The 24,102-nt window shown below is 42.1% G+C and overlaps 1 protein-coding gene and 1 non-coding gene across 3 annotated transcripts in view; both read right to left on the bottom strand.

The window, feature by feature from the left end:
* PLAC1 (placenta enriched 1) overlaps positions 1-24,102 on the bottom strand; it is a 97,862-nt gene continuing 73,760 nt past the window's right edge. For both annotated transcript variants that reach the window (XM_070290713.1, XM_070290712.1), the window contains exon 2: positions 1-739. In XM_070290713.1, coding sequence (XP_070146814.1) covers positions 142-681 — 540 coding nt within the window. In that variant the 5' untranslated portion in view covers positions 682-739 and the 3' untranslated portion in view covers positions 1-141. The remainder of the gene's footprint in view (positions 740-24,102) is intronic.
* TRNAE-UUC (transfer RNA glutamic acid (anticodon UUC)) lies at positions 14,677-14,750 on the bottom strand. The gene has a single exon. It is a non-coding gene; the product is annotated as a tRNA-Glu (tRNA).

The raw sequence follows: 24,102 nt of genomic DNA, 5'->3' as shown, positions 1-24,102 counted from the left end.
TTTCTATGCCAGCAGGATTTTATTTACTCCTAAAAATATACAAAAAATTTTTTTTTTAAAAAGCTCATTCATGAAATCACCATGAGTTGTTTTTTCTCAAAAGCACACATAGGAGGGTCATAAGAGCTTCTATTTGTCTACTTAGTGACGTGGGGCTCGTCTCTGCCCTCTTTCATTGTAGACACAGGACAGACAATAGCAGTTGGGCCTTTGGCTGGACTGTGACAAGGTGAACACTTCATAGCATGTCTCGCCATTCCGGGTTGTGACCCCTCCGTTGGGGGCTAAGTTCCTGGAGCAGGACGTCGTGAGCCATGGGGAACATAGCGGGGCAGTACATGACACTGGAATCACATACTTAGATGAGGTATGCTTGGAAGTGTAGTATATTTCAGAGCTGTAGAGAACCATGTCCTGAGAGATAGCCTTGGCCCTGATACCACATTCTGTCACACGATAGGTGAATTGGTAGGCATATGGCTGAACATGGTTGGCAGGGCAACCCAGGCCCAAGTGTAACTCATGGAAGTGTACATATACTTCGTTGTTCAACATGAAGGGGTGTACCGTGACCATGAACCAGTCTGTCGAGCATAGTACAGTCATTGGATTTTGTCCGGAACAGGCTGAAAACACAGAGGTGAGGATGATCAGCTCTCTTATCAGCTCGAAACCTTTCATTCTGGCAGCTTATCAGGTAACGACTCTCAGGAAACAGGAAGCTATCTCTTGAGGAGTTCTAGAGCACATAAAAACACAAAAGGCAAATCATCATATTTCTTATGGTAAGTTCAAACATGAGCATTAAAAAAAAAAAAAAAACAAAAGGCCAGGGACTTCCTTGGTGGTCCAGTGGTTAAGATTCCTTGAGTCCACTGCAGGGGACATGGGTTCTATTCCTGGTCCAGGAACTAAGATCCTGTATGCCACAGTACAGCCAAAAAAAAAAGAGGCCATTCCTAAAGCATCGAAAAAAAAAAGTGAAGCAAGTAGAACTTAAATGTTCTCACTGAAAAGAAAAAAAGCTAAACATGTGAGGTGAGGGATGTGTTTAATTAACTCAATAGGGGGAATTCTTTCACAACGTAAATGTATGTCAAATCAGCACGTTGTACACTTTAAATCTCTTCCAATTTTATTTGTCTATTATACCTCAATAAAACTGAAAAAAAAAAGAAGCAAAGGAAAATATCTTTGTGAGAGAGAACTGAATTTTTCATTCATTGTTGGAATGCATGGGTTTCTAGATAACTACAATGATTTCTTTAAATGACTTTACCATGTTGTTTTGGTATAAAACTTCCTCACATATGCAATGAAAGTCTACACTGATTAGGAGTGGCATTCCTTTGTGTGCAACCCCAACAAAAAAGAAAACAAAACTGTTTTCATGCCAAACATTAAATAAGGTGACAGACAATAACAGTTTAATTCAAGCTGACAGCACTTTCCTCCTGAAGGCCCCAATGTCCTCCCCTATACCATACTAATGAACTCTTCTCTATTGCCTTCTTTTGGTTAGCAACAAATTTAATTAAATGAAAACCCAGCAAGAAATTGTGGTTTATTTCTGACAAACAAGTGGCTCATTTAAAGTGATCAAATGAATGCTTTAAAAATGCCAGTAGTGGCTATTGATTGTGAAAATGAATAAACATCTTTTACTCTTGTGATTATGTAACTATTACTCACTTAATACCATTGTATCATGATTGGTCAATAGAAAAATAATGTAACTCTATATCACCAAAAGTGGGATCTAATAGAAAAACCTATAATCACTTTTTAAAATCTGGATGCATGTCAGAATTATCTTGAAATTTTTTGAAAATACAAATGTTCAGGTATTGCTTTTTTCTTCAGAGCTCTAGATATGTTTCTAATCAGTAGCCATGTTTAAAAACAACTGGACTATATGATGACCTTTTACTTTTATCTAGTTAGTTTCACTTTTTCTATTTCATATCCAGTACTCCCATTTCATTTAGTTTACATTCTCCAATTTCTGCATCTCTTCTTTTTTTTGATGTTCTTTCTCAAGCCTTTATCAAGTGTAGTAGAAAAAATTTTCTAGACATATGTATAAGTATGTACAATATATATATTTTAGAAAACTTACGAATTCTTGCCTAACTAAAAAAATTATGATATCTTGATTCCACTTATTTGACTTAATATGAATAGAAGGCTAGATTTCTAATTAAAAAATAGATACACAATAAGCAACAAAGACTTACTGTAGAGCTTAGGCAACTATAGTCAATATCTTGTAATAATCTATGATGGAAAATAATTTCAGAAATAATATATGTGTATTTGTATAACTGAATCACCTTGCTGTGCACCTGAAACATTGTAAGTCAACTATACTTCAATAAAATATATATATATGTATATATATAAATGCCAGCTGTAGCATCATAGGCCATTATAACCAATAGATTCCCTAATATATTCCTCAAGACACTTCATAAAATAGTGAAATTGCAGAAATAAAAACATAATGGTTTTTATTTGGACATTTCCCCATCCGTATTACACATGAAAACTACCAAAAAGTCCCATATTGAAGAAAGCAAGTCATGGGTTTGCAGTTTACACACTGATTGTCAAGGCATCTCTTAAGGTGTTCTTTGTGGCCATGGCTTGGACCTCATGGAGTCATATGCTTTGCTTGACATTCTTTTATTTTCACTGGTCTTTTAAATTTATTTTCTTTTTCAATAGGAAGCTTTGTAGCCATTTCCCAGTCCTATTGCCTTTACCTCCTAAAGAGTGACCGGCAGAGTAATAAAGAGGAAAAAGGAGTCATGCTAAGAACAAGTGTCTGAAACACTGCTTCAGAAGGGGTACACATGAAGAAAGAAGGAAGGAACAGGAATATCATCACATACTGTTCAACTCAGCTTTCATTTTAAAAGTGAAAATAGAATAAATCAAATAGAAAAGTGACTAAAATTTCAAAGGAAATGTCTATGCAGGGTCTTACTTTTGCTCCTTGATGAGTTAAGTAATCCTTGAGTAAATGAACTCATTTGATCTATTGAGTGTCTACTATGTGCCCAGCACTGTGCTAAATAGAAAGCATCCCAAGACAGTTCTTTCTTCCCCTCTTTCTCAGCTGCAAAAATGCAGCTTTTCTTTTCCTTTGATACTGATGAATTTGCTGTTTTCTTTAATGGCAGAGGAGCCCACTAGCCAGGTGCTGTGGCCTGGATGGAAAGTTTTGTTTTTATGTCAGCGCTTGATCTGATTGGTGCCCCTGTCTTTCCCTCCCTTGTTACTGACTCCTCATTCTCTTGAGGATATTGAGGTGTAAAGAGAAGCCTAAGAGGTTTACCTGGCTCCTTCCTTTCCTCTTTGTTCTGAAATGTCTCTCTTAAGACTATTTTTTGGCTTGTTTTCCACAAAGCAAAAAAAGAAAAAAACGAACAGAAAACAACAGCCACACCAAACTGAAAACTCAACCCTCTTACGCCTCCAAAAAACCAACCAAACAAAATACAATGGTGATGACCACAGCAACAACAAAAACCAAGTGAATTCTGATGCCAGCTGCTCCTGGATAATGACTCAACAGCTAAATAAACAAGCTACTTGCTCCAGAATGATGTGCATTTGCTGAGGTTGCTTCTGGAAGCTGAGGTCATCGCGCCATCACTGCCGTACTACTGTCTTGGTCTCAGGAAGACCACCTTGTCCTGAGCTCACTTTAGGAGTGTTCTTCTCTCTCTCTCTCTCCCTCTTTCCTCCTTCCTACGTCGTCTCACAGTCTGGATCTATTTGCCCTGAACAAAAACTTCCCTTTTAAGTACTTCCTGGAAATAGGCCAGGGAAACAATCCTTCCACTCCAGTTTTGTTGTTCAAACTCCTAAACTGAGACCAAGTTTAAGGCTATGTTCTCATCCAGAGAGTTAGCCATCCATTTCTTCTCCTTCCCTCGAGCATCTTTTCTATCTTCCCTTCTCCTCCTTTAATCCAAAGAATTACAAAAAGCCCAGATTGTCTGAGAAACATTACAGTTGCCCCCCAACCAATCATTTTAGACTACCTCACTCTCACCCCCAACATTAACTTTTTGAATTACATTCACTGAATCAGTCTTGAAGGAAGGGTTTTAGTAAACATCACTGAGTTTGGGAGTTTATTTAGCAAAGGACAGAATTTGTTTCCTCTGATTTTTTTGTAACCACAAGATTGCCAGAAGATTGGAGCAATAAATGTGTGTGACAACATAGCTTGGGCTCAGATAAAACTGAAAAATGAAGTTACTGGGACCTATGTTTAAGACTGCATCTCTAGGGACTTTCCTGGCGGTCCAGAGGTTAAGACTCTGTGCCTCCAATGCCAGGGGTGCTGGTTCAATCCCTGGTTGGGGAACTAAGATCCCATAAGCTGTGTGTGACCAAAGGAAGAAAAATGGCTGCCTCTCTAAGGTGAGAGAGAGGAGTTGGGACATCAGGAGAGAGCAGAAGGCACTTGTTAATGAACTTGCTAAGGCTTAGCTTAATGCCACTCTTGGGGAGTTGCTCTGTTTTGCTGAGTACAGGTCATCAGAACTGGGCAGCCTCCTTTCCCTAATGCCTGCAATTCTCAGGGAAGTTAGAGAGTGTGTGTGTGTGGGAGTGTGGGTGTGAGTTAAGGGATGGTTATAACTCATTCACAACACAGTGTGAATTCATCAGGTCAGCAGCCCTTTCTAACATCCAGCTGAGATGCGCTGGTAAAATGGGATCTTGGACTTGACTGGGGAGGGAGAGGGTGGGCTTTGATTACAGGGTGAGGGGGAGCAGAGGAAAAAGAGGGCTGAAGGGCTAAAGATGGGAAGGGGGTGTGAGAAGAGAGGGCTGTGTGGGGATGCCAAATTAGAGCTATTTTTAGCCATAGTTGGGTCTGTGTACAGCATCCCAGGAGCTAAGGGAGTTAAGATTTGGGGAAGAAATAACTGCAGAGAAGGGAACATTCACCCTGGCTTCTTAGAGGAGGTTGGACTGTTAGAAAAACCGCAAATTATCCCTGTGACATCCCAGAATCTATGAGCTTTGATGCATTTGTATAACCAAACAGGGCTCAGCTATTTGTACTACAGTCCTGAACTGAGCTATAGAGAGGCCAGTAAATCCAGAGCTGCTAATGACACGTGGATGCAAAATGTTTGCTTTCCTTGCAGCTATAGAGTACAGTAGCTTTCTGTTTTTCTAAATGTGGTTCATGCATACACAGTTTCCATCAGTTCTTTTAAAAGAGTTTTCCTCCTCTCCCCTTTTAAAAAAATGCCCTAATAAGCCTAAATCTTAATACATCCTTTACATTAAAAAAAAAAAAACATGAAACGTTTCATTCTGGGAATATGAACTCTATTTCTTAATGTCTTACAAGAAAGAGATTGAATATTGGTCTAAACACAGAGCGTTTTCAATCTCATGGAAAAGAAGATATTTTTTAAGAGAGACAAAAGCTGAAGTCTAACTTAGTCTTGTGATGTTGGTGAGCAAATGGAGATGTGTAACACAAATCTCCTTGAAAGCAGACAGGACTTTTGCCTCCTCATCGCCTCTGATGTCGTTAAAGACACATATGAACTCTTTGCATGGGGAATGGGGAGGGGAATTAGCTAAACATTTCCACATCTGGTTTGAGAACAGTTTGGAAAAAGAATTCACTCCATAGGCTCCTGGAAGCTTTTGGGGTCAACAGTTATTTATTTTTAAAATTCAGTATACTCATGACAGCAGAGTTATCACTTGTATATTGTTTTCCCAGAATCTTGTTGTCAAAACAAAAGGAAACAGAGGGGAAAAGGAAACTCCAAAGCAGTATGCAATTATCTCAGGGAAATATAACTGTCAGGGCATTGATTTGCAGCAAAGTTTGTTCATGCTCTTGCAGCTGATTTGAAGAAAAATGAATCTGAGTTGGAATAAAAATCCTTCTAAAAAAATAAAAACAGAAGAATCCTAACACTCTGTGGACCCTTTAGTTTAGAAATTCAAATAGTCACATGTTGACTTTGCCCAGCCAACTATCTCAAAGTTTGGGAGCCTTTTAAAATTGAGGCCCAGTTATAAAGAATTACTTGGTTTGCTGCTCTCAAAGAAAGTGAGGATTGTGATTATATTAATGATGTTGAAGGTACATTAAGGTGAGTTAGAAAATTTAATTACTTCTTTTGTAGAACTTACATTTATTCTAAAGAAATCTGGGCCCAGTTTTGTTTTCCAGCCTCATGAAGCAAGCTGTTAAAGTAACCACACATTACTCATTGTTTGGTGAGGAAGAAGAATTATGAACTGCTAATGCTTAACAATGTCCATTCTCTCAACCGAGGAAAACACCTTGACTCAACCCTAGGAACGATTTCATTCAAATTAAACTAATCATTAAAAGTGTGTTTTTTTTTCCCCCTCTGATTCTAAAGTTGGAAACAGTGGAGGGAAAAAACTATAGAAAAATTGGGAGATGTAGAAAAAACAGAAAGCATTCTTTGATTTCAAAATAATCATTGTTAAATTTTTAGTTTCTATACTTTTAGTTTTGCAGGGAGCAGAAAAGTCTATATAAATATATATGATCCAAAGTCATTTCTGGAAAAAAAAAAAGGCAAGGCTTTTTGAAAGCTGTTTTTAATTTTTGACATTGAATTTGAAGGCAATCAAAGCATTATTTTTGTTTGGGCCATCTGGTTTTGTTCTTATAATCTGTTAAGCTATCAAGCATAGTTTAAATGTCATGGTTCATCTCATGCACAAATAAAGGTTGCGAAATAAGTAAGAATCCAAGCTCCTTGTAAGAGAGAGAAGTTTTCGCTGGGTCATAAATTTGGTTACTAAAAGGTGAGGAGTCTGATGTGAAATCAAGTCAAAATAAGGGTAAACTATACCCTGACTGAACATAAGCATTTCCAAATAAATATAGAAAGCTATACTTTGGTGGAAATGGTAAATATCAGGTTATGGGAACCCGTTCCCTTTCATGAAGAGAAGCTGAGTTAGTTCAGTCTTTAAAGTTGAATGAAGGGATGTATTTCATAATTTCCATAAAATGTAAGGAAAATCCCAAATGCGTGCCCCTAATCCAGTTCATGTGTTAATTTAACAATTTATTTGAGTTTGATTTTTCAGAAAATGACACCCTTTGCCACAAAGCCTCAGAGTCCCTTCTCATTTCAAAAGACAAGGTAAGTTTATGTCTGGGCAGAGGTTGCAAGTCAGCAGCAGCATGGCCGCCTTTTTAACCCATTAGTCATTTCTGGAAGGCTGCCCAAACCAGAGAAAGGCTCCTTCGCCCAAGATGACTTCCGGGTGTTACCATCAGAAGGCAGAGGACTGAATCAGACGCTCCTTCAAGGGCTTCACCACCTCTTTGATACACCTGTGTCAATAAACAAGGGCTCTAGGTGGCTTTCAAAAACGGTCAGGCACATTCCTCTCTCCCTTTCAAAATTGGGATTTTTGGGTACAGGTTTTCTTAAAGTGAGGTGCATGTCTATGGCCCCGGCTGAAGGATGGCTTAAGTCCAAATCAAACCACAGTTTACTTTACAGACTGTTTGGCTGATTTTTACCTGACTTGACTAATATGTGGCTCTCTCAAATCCAAAGCTACCTTGTGTATGCCCCCACCCAGAATGTGGCCACTTGGTCCATGTGCATACACCCTGACTGAGGCCATTCACCATCCCTTGACTCCCGAGAGGGAGAAAGGGTTTAGAAAAGGTTTCTTTGGTAGGAAAGCTGTTGCCCATTGTTAGGGAGCCTATAGCTTGGGAGGCTTGCCTGCATATTGGAATAGGTAAAGAGGCATTGCCCTGAGGCCAGGACATTGTGGGAAAGGCAAATCCTTCTCTCCCTCTCTTTTTCTCTCACACACATATACAGGCACACACAGATGGACTGATGGACGAATAGACAGACACACACATTAAGAAGATAGGAAAACCCAAATCTATTTCCCGCTGTTGCCATGATCCTTACTATTTTTTTCCCATCCCTTAATCCTTGGGCGGTAAATTCCTTAGGGAGCTGAGTCTTGATCTACTATAGTGTCTGGTACATGGTAAGTACTCAGTACATAGTTATTGAATAAAAGAATGAAGGAACCACCAGAAATTACCATCTTCCCCTGTGCCTCCTTATCCAGCCCCTAAAGGCCTGAACCTTGTTACTGTAGATCTTTCCTCCACTCATTCCCCAAACTCCTCCTTGAAGTCCTGGGGCAACAGTGAAAATTTTCTTGGTCGAAAGTGAGGGCCCACATCAAGAGTCCTGCCCACTTACCCACCTGCCTGTCTACTGAGCTCACTGATGCCAAGGACTGTATGTTGGCCCAGGCCAACTATACTCACTGCCCTCTCGATTAGCTCCTAACCAGCCACTCGAAACGGAGCCCGCACTCCATGCACTAACTCCCCAACCCAGGTCGCTGCCCTCCTTCCTGCTATCAAGCAACCAAGCACAACAAGTGTCAGCATGCCTTGATGTAATGGGAGATTCACAGGCTACCCCCACTCTGATGGTATCAGATAAGTAAATGAAGTCAACCTCTACACAGAAGATAGGTGCAACTTTCTCTGGTTTGGCTTTACATGGGAGGAGAGAAGAAATTCTTAAGACCACCCAGACCAAGTCAGGCAACTGAGAGACACAGTATCATCAGAACTGAAAGTCCCAGGTCTGCAAGGTACTGAAGAGTGCTGGGTGCCTAGAAGGGGCTTCCTGGAACCACTGGATTGACTGAAGCCAGTGGACACACATCTCCTAAGTCATCCATGGATGGATTCCCTTAGCTACAAGGAGGAACCAAAACATGGGCTGGATGTCTGTTCCTCCTCAGAGCTCATCTACGTGTCCACTGTCAGTTCTGAGCACAGAGGTGGAAATCAAAAAGCACCAGAGGTTCCTGAAAAATCAGAGGCAAGATGGATTAAGTCTCCCCCGGTACAAGCTGACCCTTGGCTCACTCTGGGCCAGACTTGCTCAATCCACTCCACCAACTCCAGACTGAGAGAGATTCAGGCTAACTCCAGGTTTTGTTTCGTGTCCCCAGCCTAAGTGCTCCCCTAGAATGCTTTAAAGTTGACCCCATCTCTGCATATGCTATTGTATTTCACTGGTAGATATCACTGTCCATCTTTGCCATCTGTAACTTTTATATAACAAAAATTTGACTTTTGGTATGATAGGTCCTTATCCCCACAATGTCGAAATACTTAAGGCAGAGTGTTGGCTTGGTACCTTCTCTATGCAATTAATCTTTTGTTAAAATAGATACATGATACATTGAACCTGTGTTTATCATCTGTCTATTATAATGTATATATATTTAAAAGTAAATATATAGCATATAAATAATGTTAGGCTAACCTATTACATTATTATATCTGATAATATATATATGTGATATATAATACTATTAAAATATATATTAACAACAAAAAGAGGAGGGCCTCTCCTCCTGAAAATCTATCTTCCCCTTAACTAAGAACAAAGGCCTCTTTTCTAAAATATTTCTCAAGGGCCAAGCTGTTGAACTTAATATCATTTAGCTATAAATGTATATGTGTGTATATATATATATATATATATATACACACATATACATGTGGAATTATGTCCCCTCATATTCATATGTTGAAGTCCTCACCCCTGGTACCCCAGAATGTAACCTTATTTGGAAATAGGGTCTTTACAGAGATAATGAAATTAAAATGAGATCATTAGGGTGGGCTCTAATCCAATATGACTGATGCTCTTACTAAAAGGGGAAATTTGGACACAGAGGGAAGATGATGTGAAGTCACAGGGAGAAGACAGCCATGTGACAGGAGCGATCATTTACAAGCCAAAGAAGGCCCAGGATTTTCATCAAACATCAGAAACTAGAAGAGGCAATGAAGGATCCACTCTTAGAGCCATCAGAGAGAGAGCATGGCCCTGATGACATTTTGATCTTGGACTTCTAGCTTCCAGAACTGTGAGAGAATGTATTTTTGTTGTTTTAAGCCTCCCAGTTTGGGCTACTTTGTTCAGTTCAGTTCAGTTCAGTTCAGTTGCTCAGTCGTGTCTGACTCTTTGCGACCCCATGAATTGCAGCACACCAGGCCTCCCTGTCCATCACCAACTCCCGGAGTTCACTCAAACTCACGTCCGTCGAGTCGGTGATGCCATCCAACCATCTCATCCTGTCATCCCCTTCTCCTCCTGCCCCTAATCCCTCCCAGCATCAGAGTCTTTTCCAATGACTCAACTCTTCGCATGAGGTGGCCAAAGTACTGGAGTTTCAGCTTTAGCATCATTCCTTCCAAAGAACACCCAGGACCGATCTCCTTTAGAATGGACTGGTTGGATCTCCTTGCAGTCCAAGGGACTCTCAAGAGTCTTCAGCAGCCTTAGGAAACTAATAAATATATTTTTTCCAACAAATTGAACAGATACACATGCCTCCTTCCTGAGATAAGAGTTTGAAAGGATGAACATTCTGACTCTTTGTCTTGTTACAACGTTAAATTCCACTTGGGATTAGGAAGATGATAACTAACCAGAAATGGAGACAGGGAGTTAGAAAGAAAGGAGCCTATCTAAAGGTACTGTCTAAAGCGGCTGATGGTACTGGATGCCTGCAAGAGAGTGGAAAGAGGGAGGGAGATTTTAGTGTAATATCAGGGAAACTTTTTCTAACTTTAAAAGTTGTCCAAAAATGCACAGAGAAGTCTGTTGTAGAACTAAGCTTCCTTGGTTCTCTGCAGGCCTTCCGGTAGAGCCTGGGTGGTCACTTGTCAGGACGGCTGGAGAGGGAATTCCTGTCCTATGTGCGAGGCTAGATTACAGTGTCTTGAAGGCTCTATCACCAAATGCCACGTGTGTGTTCCCATGTGTGTGTTCATAATATATGATCGTAATTCATAATGTGTTCATAATCATGTATCATAATGTGATCATAATTAGTGCATATATCATGAATATAGGCAGGAGAGAATACACACACACACACACACATGCAAGAGTATGCAGTTATTTATATACATCTTCCTGATATATACAGGACTACACAATACGGCCTCACAGGGACCTGAGTCTTCAGCCAGGTTTTTGTTGTGACTAGCCCTTGCTGATATTGGTGGCAGTGACAAGGATAAGGTGCCAGGGCAGAAGGGAGGGTGAGTCACAATGTAGCCATCAGAATGGGGCTTACTGTCCAGCTCTAAATGACGGGGGGCTGACTTGGCCCTTTCAAGCAGCACAACCTCTGAAAGTCTCCCTGGGGGTTCTCTTTACAAAGTTCCTGCGCTGAATGGAAGGGTTGGGGCTCTGCTCCTTGGAACTAGCATCATAGCTGTAGGGCAAGTGCTCAAAAGCCTAAATATTCTCTATTTAACCTAGAAAGGAGTGGGGGAAACAACTACCCCCTCTTTTTGTACTTCTTTGCAATGTTCTAAGCAATTACAGAATCCTAGGATTTTTGGAAGTTTGTTTCAATATATATGAGTCACATATGGCAATAAATCTCTGCTTTTTTCTTTAATTTGGCTATCTTTTCTGTGTATAGAGATACCCCTCCCGTAGAGTGTGTTCTCTCGTTATCTCCATTGATCCTTGCAGCAATCCTGTAAGGTCCTCAAAGGCAAACATCACATGTTAAAACTGGAAATGGGGGCCCAGAAGGGTGGAGACTCTAGGCCTTGGGCCTTCCCAGGAGCCTGCCTGGTTTCTCTCCGCCTTTACACCAGATACAAAATTGGAAGATACTACAGTGAGCAAATCATTGTGGCAAGGAAGGGAAAGTCCTGCAGTGACTTGACCTATGGACCACTGCTTCAAGATACGTGGTGAATTCTGCGTCAGTGCTGGCGGCCGGGTTGTTTAGGAGAGAGAGAAGAATTGACTCTCAAGCTCAGCCAAGGGAGCAGAGCAAACAAAAGGAACAGAGGGCCTCTGGGAGCAACTTCCCACAGCTGCAAAAAGCTGAGAGAAGCTCTAAGAGGGCAAATGGTAGTGAGGGGCAGAGACGAACTTTCCAGAATAGCCCAAGGTTTGAAAATGACAAAAGGAAGAACAGAGTATTCACAGGCTGAAGGTGGCAGGCCTGTTAGACAGCGGCTGAATGTGTCATTTGTGTTTCCACTATCACTTTTTAAAGTTTCCTTTGTATCCCTAAGTTATGGGAACAAAGAAACTGAGTCCACCTAAGGCTGTTCTTTAGAGGCAGCTGTCTGGTGGAGAAACTGAAATTCCTCTGAAGAAGGAAGGAAGGAAGGAAACAAACATTTAATGAGACACTGTGCTAAGGGGCTTTACTTGCAGTATCTCACTGAATCCTCACAGCAGCCCCATGTGGGAGGTACTCTTAGTAATAGCCCCATTTTACAGAAGAAGTTGAGGATCAGATACATTAGGGAACTCACTAAAGACACAAAGCTAGTAAATGGCAAAAACAGGATTGGAAGCATCTGCCATAAGCATGGAGCTTCCAGAGTTTTCTCTCTAGTATTTGCCAGTGCTAGGAAAATAATACAGGGCAGGTGTCTGACAAAGAGGACATTACAAAAAGAGGCATAGATTATTTATGGGGTGATGACAGATGGGAAGGTGAGGAAACTAATAGCTTTTCAAACACAGGGAATCGAGAAAAAAAGCAATAAATAAGAGACAGAAATTCAGAAGTGCTCAGAGAAGATAATTCAAGGTCACTGATCACTCCTCGTAGTTTTGATTTCTTAAGACCAAGCTATCATTCCTAATTTCAGTGGAACACATTTATTCCATGAGCTGCATGGTGACCCAGAGTATAATGCACCTTAGGACATGCTATATATTCAGGCCTTCTCCATCTATTTTTGACAAGGGAAATGTGCATAGCTTCTGTACAAAGCCACCAAATATGGCAACCCCAACTCTGAAGAATGGCCTGCAAGCTCAACCCTCAAGATCTCTATGACTGGAAAAAAGGTACCGCACTTTCTCAAACTCTTGCATTTGTTACAGAAGTGGGGAATCACATGGTCGTACTTCCACCCCGAGGACAGAGATTGTGTCTCTTTCTGATTTCATCATGTCTTTAAAAGGAATGCTGGGGTATGTTTACCAGGCCTGGATGTTTGTGAAGCTATGCGCAGGGCTTGGATGGGAGGGGGAAGGGAACAGACCGCTGAAAGGGACTTCACATTGGCTCCTTGTTCTAAATAACTTGCTGGGCAACCCTGGTGCCCTCATACAAGCTGAACTTCCAGAAACATTTTAGTACTCACTTTAAGAAAAGCCCACGTGGTGAGCATTAAGAAAGCAGTGGGGCTGGGATGTTCTTGGTTCCTGGTCAAAGGCACTAGCTTGAGATGTTGGAGAAAGGAACTGAGCTGGTTTCCCCGAATACTACCATCTGGCATTCTCTCAGACTCCTCATGAAGAATCTTTCATTGTTTGAGCCATGTACTAGCTCACAATAAGAACTGAACAACTGTGGCCCTCAGCTGTTAGAAATCAAGACAGCGCTATTAAAACCAGCAGGGCTGACCCAGCAGAAGAGCCTGGCCATTTTGCATGGAAGGCGACCCTCTCCTAAACCCGGGGATTAGTATGTTCACGTTGGGACAGTCACTGAAGCAGGTGTTCATTCTCTGGGTGGTTCAGAGTTATTTTTCTGACTGCCTAGAGGTGGAGGCTGAAATAGAGTAAGGGCATGACCCCATCCAGGGGATTGGGAGATAAGAGAGATATTTCTTGTTCTTTGCTCCCTTGGAAAATGGAAAGACAAACTCTCGGCACAAAATGGCAGCTGCCCTGGTGTTTGTGCTACAAAACCAGGGGGAAGGAGCAGATTAAAGAAATAGGAAGGATTGTCCTTCTCAAGGGATATGGTCATTCGGGACACATCACTAGGAACGTATGTTTAAATTCTGAATCACTAATTAAGCAACACTTTTGAAAGGGCCACCTTATCATTGTTTATAAAATAAACCGATTTTCAGGAAGGTGGATTTTCCCCTTCATTTGAGAGATTTTGCTGGTGAGAGATCACCAAACTAGGAGGCATTTTTTAAAAAAATCAAGTTTTAAGTAGTATGTGTTATTTCTAAATATAAGAATTTATGGTTTTACTTTGTCTTCTGAAGATTCCATGAGCTTATCTATAAAGGTGACTAAAAATTTGGTGCTAGTAATGTTCTGGTTATGAATCCTCCTATATGGATACATGCTTGGGATGTCTAGGCTGATTGGGTATTGGGAATAATAAGTGGTCTTGGGGTGGAGATTATAGAGGAGACAGTGCCGTAGCTCACTTACAGGACAGAAATGGGTGAGATTTATATGGACAGGGAAAGGGTGAGATGAAAGTCTGAGGAAAGACTCTTCAAAATAATATCATAGAGGGCTCAAGGAGAGATGATACTCTAGTAGCTAAGTGGCTTTGATGTGTCAGAGGAACCTGGTATAAAGCTGTGCTCAGTTTTTACATGCTGAGTAACCCTGGGCTTTCTAAGTGTTGCTTTCCTCATTTGTAAAATAAGGATAGTAACAACAACAACAATACTTCCTAGGGTGTTGTGAGGAGTAAATGAAACCTATGAGTGTAAAAGTGCTTAGTATAGTTCCTGACATGTAAGTGCTCAATAAATGGGAGCTATTATTAAAAACCATTCCTTTTGTTTTTTTTTGGCCGTGGCACAAGGTAGTAGGATTTTAGTCTCCTGACTAGGGATCGAACCCAGACCCACAGCAGTGAAAGTGCTGAGTCTTAACCACTGGACCACCAGGGAGTTCCCTAAAATCATAATTCTTGAATACAAAAAATAAAGTAAACTAGGGAGAGAAACAGGGCTGATAGAACCTTTTAGAAGCTCCTAAACTACTTCCCTGGTGGCTCAGAATCTGCCTGTAATGCAGGAGACCTGGGTTCAGTCCCTGGGTTCAGTCCCTGGGTCGGGAAGTTCCTCTGGAGAAGGAAATGGCAACTCACTCCAGTATTCTTGCCTGGAGAATTCCATGGACAGAGCACCCTGGAAAGCTACAGTCCATGGGGTCTGAAAGAGTTGGATACGACTGAGCGACTAATACTATACTTTCAAACTATTTTAATGCTGACATCTAAGCCACATTCTGAGTTTTTAAAATCCCTGGGCATTGAAAATAGACCTAAGCTTGAACTGGGGCTATATTGCTTCCTAGCTGGGTGACCTTGGGCAAGTCACTTCCCTCTCCTGGCCTTAGTTTCCTCATAAAGAAACAGGCCCAGGTATAATAACTACCTCATGGGTTGGAAGGTTGAATGAGGTAGGAGAGACGGCACAACCAGAGCCTGGCACAGAGCAAGTGCCTGATAAACGAGACCTATAGCTTGGGCTTGGGCAGACAGCCTGGCTGCGGGTTTCCTTTCACCCCCACTTCCCTCCACCCCCTTGTGAGTCCCAGCTGGACTCTCATCAATCTGCCACTCTCCCCAGGGGGTTGCTGGAAATTCCTGGCAAGGATGTCTCCAACAGGGATGAATTTTGGATATTCCTCCATCCACCCTTGTTACCACTTGAATTATGGGGAGAGAGAGAAGGAGAGAAGACCCATTGAGAGGGAGAGGAGAAAACAAGCGTCTTCTGTACACTCCTGCCCTGGCGAGCCCAGGCTTATGCCTGAAATAGGTGTTCGGTAAATACTTGAGGAATGTATGTACAAATGAATGAAAAAAAAAGAGGCGGTGGTCAGGCATCCGGGAAGGCAGAGACAGAAATGAGATTTGTGGCAACCTTTTCCTGATGATGTACCACAACATCTCTCAATCGCAGGGGCCTCCCCAGGCAGGGGACCAAGGCCAACCCTAATCTCCTTCTCAGGCACAGGTTACCGGCAAATACCCATCACACCCCCTCCAAGAAACCCAGACAGAAGTGTGGTGGTGGATCGAAGCTCTCCACTTGGGGTTCAGAGCACCTGAATCTCTCAGCTGTGTAAGAAAACAGCTTAATTTCCTTGCTCATCCAGGGATGTGCAGATAGAATCCCATACAGCCTTGTGATCCCTTCTTGTCCTGAGGCTGAGCAGTTGGGGGACCAGATGACCAATCCGCCAGCCACTTCCATTTCTCATACACAAGCAGTCTGATTACCAGGTTTTGCTGTGAACGATGTGCAAGTGAGTGAGGACACCTGTACACAGAGGTGGGCCATCCAAGCATCAAACGTGTGTGACGACCATGCAAGGCACTGAGGTGGAGGACTGTGCTTTTTACCCGCAATGTCTTAAAACCTCTGTGCCATGGCTTCTCAGTGCCTTTCATAAGCTCAACTGCTGTTCTGACATTTGTTTCAAAGAAAGTTTCCTTCCATAAAAATACCACTTAAGGACACACATGCGGGAATGTGATTTGGCCTTTCCTGAGTATGAAATATTTTATTTGATGTGCTGATTGTCAAACTACATTGCTGGAAAATTAATATACACTTAATTGCCTGGGTGACAACCTCTCACTACAGAAGCAACAGTGATTTGATCCTGAATCCTTGATTCTCGACCTCTTGCTGCCCGGGACTCCCAGCCTCAATGTCACACCCAATCTCCTGTTGCCCACAAATTCTGCTAATGACACATAGAAACAGGCTCAATATCTTGAAAAGAAAAAAAAAAATCTACCACCACCAACAAGGATCTGGAAAAAGAGTGTGAGGATTCCATCCTACGTGATTGAAAATTTTAAAAATATTTTAAAGAGAACCATTAAGCCAGGCCTTTCTAAGCCAGGAAACTTTTGATTGGTTCCACATTCACATCATCTCTGGCTCGATTTGGTTCTTGGGGTTTGACTCAGCAAGCTTTTGTATTATCTCATTCCACATATGCTGAGGGTGAGGGGTATCTCTAAGTTGCCCTTTTATAGTTACAAATATATATATATAAGTGAAAATCAGAGCTGACTTTCACTGTGGGCAATTCCAGCTAATGGGTCAGCATATGAGCCCTAGGCAATGTGTGGAGAGGACCCCGAGGTAGGGATAATTTTGGCCTGGTGGCAGCTGGCTGGGCAGCTGGGAGTGAGCAGCTGCAGGAGGGGACTGCTTCCACAGAGGGTAGAATTTAAAGTTGGACTTCTGTGCAGAACTGTTCAAGTTGACCTGACCCTGGGTCGAATTCTATCCCTCGGTGTACATTACCAGCTTATGCTTTGACGTGAGATGAACAGCGGTGGGGAAGTGAGCCAGGGCTATAACAAGGACCCTTGCCTACTTCTGGAGTCACAGCATTACTGGGGAGACTTCAGGTCCTGAAGGTGGCAATTCTTATGTGATCTCCTTCCTTTCAATGCGATGTTTGGGTGGAGCTTCGCCAACAGGGTTCTCATTTAAAGTTTAGAATGTCCTTTCATAACTGTTGGAAAGGAGGTTTGCATACATACAGAGTATCTAGGATTTGCCCACTTGTGTTTTTTTAAAAAAACCCTTTTTGACTGTAAATCCTGTGCTCTGTAAATAAGTTTGGGGTCCAAGAAGACCAACGACTCACATATTCATACCCCACTGCCCACCCTGCTTCTGGAGCCCACAGCCACGGGAGGGGGAGGCCTCTGCCTGGGAGGGGCCACAAATGGACCCAAACAGACATATTTAGTTAGTCAACAAGCTCTTCATCTTCTGAATTTTAAAATTCACCGTGAGCAAATATAAGTGCAGGCTCCCTTTGAAAAAATGTACAGCATTTCCCTCAGCAACTGCAGGAAGGTGAGAACCACATTCCATCCAGGTGTGCGGGACTGAACACCTGTGAGTTTGGGAACAAAGTCTCAGCTGTTCAACCTGAGGAGCCACGGCTGGAAAGGCAGAGTGCCTGGGCAAAGAGACACTGGCTGTCAGACCCCTTCTTTCCAGTAGGATCCAAGGTCATCTGGCCATTGGTTCCATATCACTTCTCCTTCCTCCTCAGCACCTCTAACATTGACTGTGCGCTCACAATATGCCCAACACCCCACTAAGGGCTCTCTGAGCCTTCCTAAGTTTCCTTTCTCTCTCACTTCATTCATGTGCTACTTACAATGGGCCTTGCCTGGCACATCAGCTTATTTAGGAGACCCGCTAGGTTTCAAGGTAGCAGGTGGGGGTAGGGAAGGGGACAGGTATCAACATCAATGTCGTTGTCCTTTCCGTCCCCCTGCTTAACCTCCAAACTAGAAAAAGGAGCAAGTTTCACGCAGAATAAATCAAATGCCAACACATTTCTTGGTTTTCTGAACTGGTAACACTTTCCCTGCTTAAAAAATGTGGTCAGGCCTAGAAATAAGCCCAATGTATAAAGTTCTGATACTTGTATTCTCAGAGAATGCTCCTAGGAAAGTGTTGTAAAATGTCCTTGAGTAGATTTTCATGGATTATGATTTGATTAGCCATTCCCAGTTCAAGCTATTTTGCTGAAAACCACTCTCATCAGAAAGCTTGGTAATATTTGTATCTTGCCTTTTTTTTTCTACAGGCATCTGCCCTGTTCTGTGTGTTCTGGAATTAGATGCTCTTGGCAGGGGACACTGAGGTGATTTCAGGAAACTGTGTGTGTTTGGTGATTGCCAGTTGCTGATGGGTAAAGGACCACTCCTGAATCCAAACAAGAGCCTGGGCCAGGTGTGGGGAGGGGCATTATGAGAAAACAGTCCACTTGAGTATGACAGGCAAGGGGAGAATCCTCAAGGATGTAGAAAGCTCAAGCTGGAGGAAGGGAATAGAAACTCGGGATGAAGTCAATCAAGAGCAGTAGAAAGCAGAAGGGCACCTTGGGAAATAGTTGATTTAGTCAGGGGCCCAGGGAACCAAGTTAATTCCAGCCCTGCAGGCATGGGAATGAGGGAGGGTTGAGCAACCGCTCTGGTGTCAGGCGGCCATGAGGAGAGCAGTGTTCATTGTAACTTGGGAATTGCATGTGAAATTCAGCCAGCAAGGACCTTGTTTCCCCTAAGGGACTGGGGGTTGAGGGGAGCCCGGGTGGCCTGGGGCTGGATCATGGTATATTGAGAAGAAAAGGCAAGTTTATGAGTTAAAGGCTAAACAGGTTGGACCTGTCCTTGAAATGTACTGATGTGGAACATCTGCACCCCCCTTGCAATTCCTCCCACTGGAAAAATCTGGCTTCCTTGCTGGCTGGTGGGGAGGGGGGCTCCTATGTGAGTGACAGGGAATGGAAACTTGGAGAAGCATGGGAAACAGTATTTGGGTTCCAGGGTCAAAGTCTAAAGGAAACTCTTTTCTCAAATCTTTTGTGCTCACTCAACTTAACTCAGTTATTCCCATGGGGGAAATAAATAAAGGTAATGGAAACCATAATTTTTGATCCCTAACAGTCCTTATGTAGCCTGGGCAGGCACTCTAACCTGGCTCTGGCTCCTGCTGGGTGATTTGGAGAGATCCCTGGTGGGTGGAAAGAAGCCTCCTAGAGGTGGACACATTGTCATACATAGCATCTCCAGGGCCTAGATTCCATGAAAAGAATGTACAATGGCTCCCCAAACTCAATAGGTAGGGAGCCTGTGCTTTATTATCATTAGCCCATGGACTTGAATAGTGCTTTTTACTCCAGAGTTTCTCCATATCTATTCAGTCTATCCAGTGTGACTTCCCAGGAGGTGCTAGTGATAAAGAACCCACCTGCCAATGCAGGATACGTAAGAGACATGGGTTCGATTCCTGGGTCGGGAAGATCCCCTGGATAAGGAAATGGCAACCCACCCCAGTATTCTTGCCTGGAGAATTCCATGGACAGAGGAGCCTGGCGGGCTACAGTCTATGAGGTCACAAAGTCAGACACGACTGAAGCGACTTAGCACAGCACACAATGTGACATGGGGGATAAGTAATATTTTTTTCCTATTTTCATAATAAAGAAAATAAATACAAATCAAAGTTTAGTTTTCTTAAAATGGTTTTCAGTAACTATGTTTAATTCAATGAGAATCTTGCTACCCTCTTCCTCTTCATTCATCTAACAAATACGTACTGAGCACCTTTTAGTAACACTAGTGTGTTAGATGCTTGCATGCATGCATGATAAGTCACTTCATTTGGGTCCAACTCTTGGCAACCCTATGGACCATAGCCAGAAAGGCCCTTCTGTCCATGGGATTCTCCAAGCAAGAATACTGCAGTGGTTTGCCATGCTCTTCTCCAGGGGATCTTCCTGACTCAGGGATCGAACTCGCATCTCTTATGTCTCCTGCATTTGGAGGCAGGTTCTTTACTACTAGCGCCACCTGGGAAGCCTTGTTAGATGCTTGTGAAAGTGAAGTTGCTCAGTCATGTCCAACTCTTTGTAATCCCATGGACTATAGCCCACCAGGCTCCCCCATCCCTGGGATTCTCCAGGCAAGAACACTGGAGTGGGTTGCCATTTCCTCCTCCAATGCGTGAAAGTGAAAGTGAAGTCGTTCAGTTGTGTCTGACTCTTAGCGAACCCATGGACTGCAGCCCACCAGGCTCCTCCGTCCATGGGATTTTCCAGGCAAGAGTACTGGAGTGGGGCGCCATTGCCTAGCCTCAAAAACATGTAACTAAAATTGTGATAAATGACACCAAGGTCAGATTCAAGTGCTGTGAGAGTGTGTAACACAAGGATCTAACTTAGTCTTGGGGTCTGGCCTAAGGCCTCCCTGAAGAAGGGCCATTTCCACACCAGTTGTCAGACTCTGAACTGGGGTTGCAGATGGGGAGATAGTGAGCACATGTCAACAGAATGACCAAGACCAAAGCTACAGAGCTGCAGCACAGGCCAGCACAAGCCACCCCCTGCAACTCTTATCAGGTTTATCTTCCTCTCTTTCCTGCTACTCTTTCCCCTACGCTGCCACCAGCCCTTACTTTCACCCCTCATCTGAATACAGCTTGGGTAGGTTTCTATCTTTCATCTTTGAAAATGAGGCAAGAGAGATAAGACAGCATGAAAAGCCCAACATCCTGGTTATGTATATGCGTGCATGACTGTGTGTCATGTAGATGTGGGAAGATAATGATAATATTTAAGAAACATTGCTTTAGGGATCTCCCTGGCTGTCCGGTGATTAAGAATTTGCCTGTGAATGCAGGGGACATGAGTTCGATCCCTGATCCTGGAAGATTCCACATACTGTGGGGCAACTAAAGCTGTACACCACAACTACTGAGCCTGTGATCTAGAAAATTGGAGCTGCAGCTACTGAAGCCTGCATGCCCTAAAGCCCATGCTCTGCAACAAGAGAAGCCATCACAATGAGAAGCCCGTGCACTGCAACTCGAGAGCAGCCCCTGCTCGCCCAAACTAGAGAAAGCTCATTGATGTATAGCAAAAACCGTCAAATATTGTAAAATAATTATCCTCCAATTAAAATAAATGAATTGAAAAATAGAAAGCACATGCACAGCAACAAAGACCCAGTGCAGCCATAAATAAATAAATAAAATATATTACTTTAGAAACTACCATTCCTCATACACTGCCACAAAATTGAAATCACCAGGGTGCTTATCTTTATCAATTTATCTTTTGAATCTTAGGGAACTGAATCTAGAATGTTTGCAACTGGAGTGGTGGGGTACGGGGACTACAGAGTGAGGGGTGGAGATCTTGATGCAAACAGTTTTGCCACTCAGGATAATACCCTTGAGGTCCATCCCAGTTGTTGTACATTCCTTTTCATCACACCCAGGGTTTGCCTAACTGTTCATCTATCGAAGGACATTTTGGTTGTTTTCAGTTTGGGGCCATTACAGGGAAAGCTATAAGCTGTGAACATTAATGTACAAGACTTTGTAGGGGCATTAGTTTTCATTTCTCTGGGATAAACGTCCAGGGGTGTGATTTCTGGGTCCTATGATAGTTGCATGTTTAGTTTTATAGGACACTGCCAAACTATTTTCCAGAGTGGCCGCAGCATTTCACTTTCCCACCCACAATATCAGAGAGTTCTGGTTTTTCCACATTCTCGCCAGTATTTGGTATTGTCACTGATTTTTATTCAAATGTTCTAATAGGGGTGTAGTAGTAATAACATTTCATTGTCTAAGTTTGCATTTCCCTAATGGTTAATGATGGTGAACATCTTGTGTATTTACCATCTGTATTTCCTCTTTGGTGAAATGTGTCTTTATGTCCTCTACCCATTTTCTGGTTGGATTGTCTGTTTTCTTCACTGTTGAGTTTTTAAAAAGTTCCTCATATATTCTAGATATGAGTCATTTGTCAGATGTATGGTTTACACATGTTTTCTCCCATTTTATAGGTTGTATTTTCATCCTCTTTAACAGGACCTTTCATGGAGGAAAAGTTTTAAATTTGATCAGGTTCAATTTATTTGTTTTTCGTTTTCTGTATTGTGCTTTTGATGTCAAGTCTATGCACTTTTCCCTTAGTTCTAGGTCCTGAATAATTGCTGTTTGTTTTTAAAAATTTTAGTTTTACACGTAAGTCTGTGATACTTCTGACTTAATCTTTGTATGTTATGAGACTTAGGATGAGGTTTTTGATGAATAATTTTATGTGCCAACTTGGCTAGGCCATGGTGCCCAGATGTTTGGTAAAACAGCTGAATGTTGCTGTGAAGGTATTTTTTATTTTTAGAAAAGATTAACATTCAATTCAATAGACTATAAGGCAGATTACCTTCCAAAATATAGGTGGGCTTGATCCAATCAGTCAAAGGCTTTAAGAAAAAGATTGACCTCCCCCAAGGAAGAGGCAGTTAGAAGACTACCTTCAGATTAGAGCTGCAATATCAACTCTTCCCTGGGTCTCCAGCCTGCTGGCCTGACTTGCAGATTTGGACTTGCCAGTATCCACAATTGCATGAGCCAATTTCTTAAAATAAACATCTCTCTCTTTCTTTCTGTATATATTTAAAGTACAAATGGAATTCAAAGAAGGAAAGGTGGATAGTCTTTTCAATAAATGGTGCTGGAGAAATTGGATGTATGTATATACACACATATACATACATACATACATATATATATATACACACACATACCCACATTCTTTCTATACACACAGTCTCTACACAAGCACACACAGTTTATTGGCTATGTTTCACTAAAGAACTCTAATACAAGGTTCTTTTATTTTGACCATAGATATCCAACTTCTCCAGCACCATTTATTGAAAATGCCATCTTTCATTCATTGAATTGTATTTACAGTTAAAAAAAATCAGTTGAGCATATTTATGTGGGTGTATTCTGGATTCTATTCAGTTATGTTGGTCTACAGATCCTCCTGCCAATACCACAGGCTTAAAAAATATTTATTTGGTTGTGCTGGGCCTTAGTTGTGGCATATGGGAGCTAGTTCCTTGACCAGGAATCGAACCCAGGCCCGCTGCATTGGGAGCTCAGAGTCTTAGCCACTGGACCACCAGGGAAGTCCCTACCATAGTCTTGATTACTTAAGATACATAGTAGGGCCAACTGATTCTTTCCTTTTTTTTTTTTTTTGCTTTTTTCAAAATTGTTTTAGCTATTGTAGTTCCTTTGACTTTTTGAATAAATTTTAGACAAAATTCTACAAAAGTCTTGCTGAGATTTTTATTAGGAACTACTAACTTGTTTATTAGGAGCTACCAACTTGATTATGAACTACCAACTGAAGAACTATGGACGGATTTTCGAGACATTGTACAGGAGGCAGTGATCAAGACCATCCCCAAGAAAACGAAATGCAAAAGGGCAAAAAGTGGTTGTCTGAGAAGGCCTTACAAATAGCTGAGAAAAGAAGAGAAGCAAAAGGCAAAGGAGAAAGCGGAAGATATACCCATTTGAATGCAGAGTTCCAAAGAATAGCAAGGAGAGATAAGAAAGCCTTCCTCAGTGATCAGTGCAAAGAAAAGACACCAAGGGAATGTTTCATGCAAAGATGGGCAAAATAAAGGACAGAAACGGTATGGAATTAACAGAAGCAGGAGATATTAAGAGGTGGCAAGAATACACAGAAGAACTATACAAAAAAGATCTTAATGACCCAGATAATCACGATGGTGTGATCACGCACCTAGAGCCAGACATCCTGGGATGCAAAGTCAAGTGGGCCTTAGGCAGCATCACTATGAATAAAGCTAGTGGAGGTGATAGAATTCCAGTTCAGCTATTTCAAATCCTAAAAGATAATGCTCTGAAAGTGCTACACT

Source organism: Ovis canadensis, chromosome X (assembly GCF_042477335.2).
Source record: "Ovis canadensis isolate MfBH-ARS-UI-01 breed Bighorn chromosome X, ARS-UI_OviCan_v2, whole genome shotgun sequence".
Lineage (NCBI taxonomy): Eukaryota > Metazoa > Chordata > Mammalia > Artiodactyla > Bovidae > Ovis > Ovis canadensis.
The sequence above is the reverse complement of the archived record's forward strand: the minus strand, read 5'-3'. Positions and strand labels throughout refer to the sequence as shown.